This window comes from Gavialis gangeticus, unplaced genomic scaffold (genome assembly GCF_001723915.1).
Source record: "Gavialis gangeticus isolate Ggan-Ray unplaced genomic scaffold, GavGan_comp1, whole genome shotgun sequence".
Lineage (NCBI taxonomy): Eukaryota > Metazoa > Chordata > Crocodylia > Gavialidae > Gavialis > Gavialis gangeticus.
Genome location: NW_017729000.1, coordinates 6349558 through 6356988, shown reverse-complemented (window position 1 = coordinate 6356988; position 7431 = coordinate 6349558). Strand labels below are relative to the sequence as shown.

At 42.9% G+C, this 7431-nt stretch overlaps 1 protein-coding gene across 1 annotated transcript in view; it reads right to left on the bottom strand.

The window, feature by feature from the left end:
* Positions 1-7431, bottom strand: part of RNF130 (ring finger protein 130) — an 85424-nt gene that overhangs the window by 71279 nt on the left and 6714 nt on the right. The window contains exon 2 of the mRNA XM_019505966.1: positions 7209-7426. Within this exon, the coding sequence (XP_019361511.1) occupies positions 7209-7426 (218 nt within the window). The remainder of the gene's footprint in view (positions 1-7208; positions 7427-7431) is intronic.

Genomic DNA, 7431 nt, shown 5'->3' with positions numbered 1-7431 from the left:
AAAGATAAGGAGTTTCCACAGCCACAATCTGTACAAAAAGCACAATGGCTCATCTTCTCTTTTCCACCCAAAGGCAACTAGCAGTTTTGATTTCTTCTACTGGTAGAATAAAAATCCAGATTTGGAGACTCAAAGACCTCTTTCCTTCCTCTTCTGAAAGCTCTAAACTAGGGGTGCTCAAATTCCAGTCAGCAGGCCAGATCCTGCCTGTGATGCTGTGTCATCTGGCCTGCAGAGCTCCCCACGGGACTGTAAATTTGGCAGCGGGGGAATGGTACCACCACTCTCCAGCTGCCAAATCTCTGGACCGATTAGGAGCCGTAGGCCCTGCGTGCTGGACAGGGTGCCCAAACCCAGCATGTAAGACCAGGCGGGGGCAGTGCCAGGTCCCCTGGACCCAAACCCAGTGTATGAAGGCTAGGAGGGGGCAGTACCAAGCCCCCAGGACCCAATCCTGGGGCGCTGGGTGTAGGAGGGGCATTGCCAGGCCCCAGGACCTAATCTGGCCTGCTGACAGGCCCCTGTGGTGCCATCCCTGCTCTACCATCCCAACCTCCCTTCTCATACAAGAACAATGTATCCACCTTTAATTTGTCCATATGAATTCACACCTGTAAAAGATGATGTTAAGAATGCAAAATAAATCCCTCCTCTAAAAGCTACATTCCACCTATACCAACAAGGCTACAACCAACACCCCTGAAGCAGTCCACCTATATGCGCACATCTTTCGCATTTAGGAAACTTCAATACAATTGGGTTTAGAAGGTCTTAACAGGCAGATCAAACTCCTGAAAGTCAAGGGAAGAGGGGAAAGTACCATGTTTTCTACAGAAGTTCTGATGACAGCATTATCTTTTTAAAAAGTTGCAAGGGAAATATCTACTGATAAAGATATTCCCCCATCCTCTCTATGGAGAGCCTTCTATTTCTTTAAAATTAAATTCAATTGGAAGTGCATGTGCAGGAAGTAGAAAAACAGTTAAGTTGTTCTCCCTAGAAACCATTAAGGTCACTTCATTACTTAGTAGCCAAGCTACTAAGCTCAAAGTGTGAGCTCAAAGATTACATCGGCTTTTTTTTGGTTAGTTTAAAAACTCTGATTTTTACCAATATAAAAATGTTCATAGGTTAATGACCACAGCATGTCCCTATAGCAGTAACAGTACTTTCAAAACTAAAAATAAAATATAGATGGTCTCTTAATTATGTCCTCTGAAATGTCTTTTAAAAGATAAATAAAGTAGTAAGAAGGTATTTGAAACAGCAATCACCATAACCATTACAAGTATTTTTGTAATCAAATATTTGTAACAGTTCAAATATTTTGGAAAACTACAACTTTTGGAGACTTTCTGCTATTAAAGTTTCAGTTTTGCTCAGCTAAAGTGACAGTATGTTCTTAAAATGTTTTCTGCTAGAAGATACTATAATTACAACACTACACACAAACTGTTAAGAGAACATTATCATTGCTAAGTCAAGCACCACTCAAAATATAAAGTGCCAGAATTAAGGCAACCTGCACATCCCTCTATGAACATTATGATGCAGTCTAATTACATGATTATACACTATTTTTTCCACAGAAGTCCACTTCGTACGTGGCACAAGATGGACTAACTGAACTAAAGGTGGTAACAAGTACTCGTCTATAGGACGCTTGCTGCCTTAATTACAGAGAATGGAAGACGCAGTGAATGAGACACAACTACGGAAAGAAAAAATGACGTTCTGATAGTTAAGTTAATTATGCTGCCCTGCATAACTGAATTCTGTCCTTACATATACCAGAGCTCCTGTATGATGTAAGTCACTTAACTCAAGAATTTTCATAGTTAGGCACTTTGCATGCTTTTCATTTTTCACTCTCTGGTCAACCTCAAGTGCTGCTGCGTACTCATAAATACAAACTGAGATCAGGAAACTATGCCCTGCCACAACACTTGATTTTTTTCAAAGTATAAGAGTCTCAAATGCAGTATCCAAATTTAGTGCATATTGTTACCTTAATCTCTCTTTTGGTTCCTCAAATGTACACCTATTACAATGATATCCCTAAGAGGCGAAGTGAGATTATGAAAACAAATGAATGTTTCTAAAAAGCTCATATAAATGACATAGGAAAACCAAAAGAAAATGAATAATTCTATTCTCAGAGCAGGGTTTGAATATTATGCATTAAAAAGGAATGGGGCCACCCACTGAACAAAATTAATGAAAATATTAAATAATTGTTCACTAAGGGTATGGTTTTGCAAACAAATTACTATAGGTAAACTAAAGTGAACTCACAGCACACGAGCTACTCTGACCTTATAGTAAGTGCAAGTAGCTTACTCAGAACAGAAAAAGTGACCTTGTATAGGCTGAAGCATGTGCATATGGGAACCGCCTGCAGAACAGCTGACACTGGAAGTTCACTCCTTAGCTTACCTAGGAGTTAGCTGCTTAAGTAGCCATGCCTTACATGCACACTCTGGGCACTGAATTACATACATCCTGCAGAGAAATCCACGAACACATATTATGGTTCAAAAGGGAATTGGCCAGTCACTTGCAATGCTGTCATTGCCTAACTCTGATGTTACTTTCTTTGTGTTCCCTCTTCTGATCCTAGTCCTCTTGCTCAGTGCATCCCAATCCCCCTCACTTTGTCCTGGTTGTCACCCGCCCCTCCAACTCCAAATTATCCTCCCAGTCTTCCTTCTTCCCCTTTCTTGTCCTGATCTACTTCCCTATCACACTCTCCACTGCAGCTCATCTCCTCTGTTTTGCTCCCTATTCTGTCTGAGCATCAGTAGAGAGTGCAGAACAGAGTCTTGCGATTCTTAATTCCAACACCCAGATATGGCTTGAGAAGCAGTTCAGAACAGTCATTACAGGAAAACCCCTTTTCAGCCCCAGGCTGAAAGCATGGTCGGTGGGGACAAAACCTTAGGGGGATTTAAACTGCAAAGCTCTAGGGAGTTTCTACTGCAACTGTCTCCACCGAAGTTTTTCAAAAGTTTTTAACTTGACCAAATTTGACTTACGAGAACAAACTACACATCCCCAGTAGAAATGCTAGAAGAAAATTTCAAGTTCCTTCTCCATACCACGGTGTGCTACAGCTTCTCACTCTGATTTTTACCAATATAAAAATGTTCATAGCTTAATGACCACATGTCCCCATAGCAGTAACAGTACTTTTTAAACACTAAAAATAAAATATGGATGGTCCCTTAATTACATCCTCTGAAATGTCTTTTAAAAGATGAAGAAAGTAGTAAGAAGGTGTTTGAAACAGTATAGACATCATAACCATTACAAATATTCTTGTAGAGATCAACTATATTGGGAAATTACATCCCGGAAAACTACCACCAGAATTAAAAAGTCTTGCTCATCTCAACCTAGCTCTGTTTTCCAGAAGTTACTTATCTGGTTTGACTGAAGTTTTCTGAAGAATTTTAGCTTCAGGCAAGCACTCGGTTTGAATAATTTCAGCTCAAGCTACGAAAATGTGGCAGAGTTACAGGCCACTGAAAATAGGATCTTTGAGAATGTGATTTATTTACATATTATTAAATGTATAGGCAGACAGAATAAAAACATTAACATAAAATAGTATGTAATAGAACAAACTTGGTTGGCATTTATACCAGCCCTACTGGTGATAACAAAGGAACTTTAAAACAGGCTTATACAAGATCTTTTATTATTATTGTTCTGTTTTGATGTCAAAAGACAGTCTATGCTTTCCATTCTGTACATATTGTAATCTATATTTAGGAAGCCAGTTAAAAGCCATTTTTATTGTTATATGAGTGTATTATGTACTTTGTTCTGACGTCTTTAAAAATTAAGCTTTCAAGCCAGTGACAAAGAGAACGAAACCCAAAGACATGCAAACAGAGGATATAATGGTGAATAATACGATAGCTGAGACATTTTTAACATACTATTTGTAGCCTAGGCTGAATGTGACATGAGCAAAATGACCCAACTTAACACATTTACACTTCACATTTACAGACTCTAATGTAAATTACTTTTACAGGTATATCTGGGAGGTGGAGGGAGGAGGCAAATGGACAGCTTTTGAGACCCAACCACTTCACCAACAATTCTGATAGATTCATAGATTGTAAGGTCAGAAGGGACCTTGGAAGATCACTGGGTCCAGCCCCCTGCACTAAGCAGGAAAGATAACTGGGGGTCAGGTGACCCCAGCAAGGTCACTGTCTAGTCTCCCCTAGACTTGAAGCGACAGGGAAAAATGCTTGGCGTTAGGAAAATTATAGCATACTGTAAGTACAACTTCAAGGGAATGAGGACTCCATGTGGGAGGTACAGTGGACCGAATCTTTTTTTACTATTTATTTTAAAAGGAAAAGTGGCTGATGTAGAAAGTACTGAGTAAGCAAAGGGCCCAGTCATGAGAATCAAATCAAGCATATATTGTTTAATATTATAAGTAGTGGTAACACATAAAACATCATGTTTAGTAGTTTAACCTTTTCAGGACTGACTCCAAAGCACTATACACAACTAATTTACTTCCTTCTATGCAGCTAAAGAGAACTATCATATTTGTACACAGAGGCATTTCCATCCCCCAGGCCAGATCCAAATTGAATCAGTAATTCTGAGCAACCAGATTCACATAAGAGTCCATGCAAGACAGTGAATGGAGAGCCTGATACCAAACCCGAACTTCACTACCAGTCTGTCTGCATACATGATCAGAGCAGGGACATGGGGCCTTTTCTGCTCACCTCAAGCGTGAAGCTGAACTTGGCTGAACAGGACATATTTCAGCAGAAGATTATACTGTTTATTCTAGTTAAGAGGTATTAAAACACCTTCTAGCAGACAATAATAAAGGCATTAGGGCAAATGCTGGCAGAGGGCAAACATTAGGGCTCTTATCAAATACAACACATCAGGTGGAAATAAAAAAAGCATGATTATGTCTAAACAGAAGCATCTTGGATCAACTAGGAAAATATGAATTTCAATATTCTCCATGCTAGATGAACGATTGCATGATACTATTATTTTTTACCTATGTGAAAGCATGCTGTGGCAAAATTCAAGCAAAACGTGCAAGGCTTAAAGTATACCCTGGAACAATTCTTAAGGGGTTAAGGAGGAGTGGAAGGCAGCTGTGCATACCTTCACAGCCTTCTTTTGAAGAGCTGAAGGACTGAATTGAACCTGCTCAGCAACTGATGACATATCAAATTTTAATGATTACACCATGTCAAAACTGCAATAATTCAGAGCTCTGCAATTTCATGATTCACCATGCTACCTAGCTGAAGTTATTTGTCATGCTATGCTTTAGTACAGTATACTAAAAGATGTTTATGGACTGCTAAGATTTTGTTCAGATTTTCTCTTCTTATGGGCTTCCAGTTAAAATACAATCATCCCCTGAACAAGGGCTTTTCACTCTTTGGCAGGTACTGTATCATATCAGAAAAGACTGCTATAAACAGATTTAAAAAAAAAAATCTCTAGCTGAAACACTTTTATTGCTTAAAGATGCAGCAGTATCATAATCTTAAAAACATCCAAAACATCATGTTTTCAGCTTGGTCAAGCATCAAAATATGCTATTAAGATTTAACACACTAGCTTCGCCCAACCCCCAATTATACTTTAGAAATACATGGCCTGAAAGCATGTTAAGGTATTCTTCATCTCAGCTCTTAAAAAAAGTGTACGCCTTCATGATGAGCGTGTAAGGTTACTTTGAAAGAATAATCCATTTTCTGGTCTCTTAAGTCCAGTGTCCAGAAACCAGGCCGGGGCCAGATGCACTCCATCAAGTCAGTCCATTTTCCAAGAAAGGTGGCAATTTGAGAACCTATTGTGATGTACTGTCTACAGCCAAAGAAAGCAGAGATACCTAAGGCAAGAGAATCCATCTTTTTCTAGGTAACAGACTTTAGTTTCAGCTTTGGCTAGATCAGCATAATTAAAAAACCAAGTTAAAACTAGAATAGTTATATTACATTGGCTAAAAACCACCCCCCAAACTGCCATGTAAAAAAAAATTAAAAAATCAGCAAGCAAGCAACTGTCTGTCATGTTTCGGTTTCAGAACGCTAATAAAAGAAATGAGGCTAAAAGCACATCGCACCTCTTAAGACGACACTGTTGTGCAAGGGGCACGGTTAAGAGGCTGAGGAGCAGGGCTGGAAGGGGACCTCCGGAGGTCACCCCGATCCAAACCATCCTCTACGAATGCAGCGTCTCGACCTGGTTATCAGACACCAGTCAAAAAGAACCCCCAAGGGTTTCACAGGCCAGAACAGAGCGAGACACAAGGATGAAAAGCTGGGCTGGTTCAGCCACCTTGCAAAAGGCAGGGGGGTGAAAACATCAGGGTGTCAAGCACCGGAAGAGGCTGCCCAGACAGGAGGTGGAAGCTGTATCCTTGGAAGTGTTTCACACCCGGTTAGACAAAGCCTTGGCTGGGATGATGTAGCTGGGGCTGGTCCTGCTTGGAGCAGGGGGTTGGACTAGATGTGACCTCCCTCACATTGGATGGTTCAGTTTGGAGCGTACCGGCCGAGCCGGGCCAGGCCACCCTCGGCTTTGAGGCACCGGTTTCTCAGGGCGCTGGTGGAGCAGCTGCATGGCTGGGAGAGCCACAGACAAGCGTCCTAAGGCAAGACACCCTCCAGCTCCCATCTGCAAGAGCCCTTGCACAGGGGTGCAAACAGGGAGCAGCTGATGGGGCCTGCGCCCCTTACAAACACAGGCTCCACAAAGACAGAAGTGCATCTATAAATACACACACACACAGGTCTCATGGCTGAGCAGGGACCCTTGTTACACAGACACACACACACATGTCATGCTTGTGCAGGGACCCCCATTACACACACACGCATCTCATGGCTGGGCATGGACCCCTGTTACACACACACACACACACACACACACGCAGGTCCCACACTTGTGCAGGGATCCTGTTACACCCTCCCCCCCATTCCACACACACACATCTCATGGCTGGGCAGGGACCCCCATTACACACACACACACATTATACACACAGGTCCCATGCTTGTGCAGGGATCCTGTTACATCCCCCCACCGTTCCCCACACACACACAGGTCTCATGCTTGGGCAGGACCCCGTTCCACACCCACACAGACAGGTGTGACGCTGAGGCAGGACCCCGCTGTTGGGCCGCGGCGCTACCCACCTCCGTTGATGGGCCCGGGGGCCACGAGCAGGCCCCTGACCTCCACCTTGGGCGAGTCCTGGCCGTAGCGGCCGCGGTCGAGGCGCAGCAGCGCGGGGCCGCCACGCTCGGGGCTGAGCACCGTGACGTTGAGCAGCGCCGTGTAGTACGCCTGGCTCGCGTTGTCGGCGCCCGCCAGCGCCGCGCACCAGGGCAGCAGCACCCAGAGCGGCGCGGGGCAGCG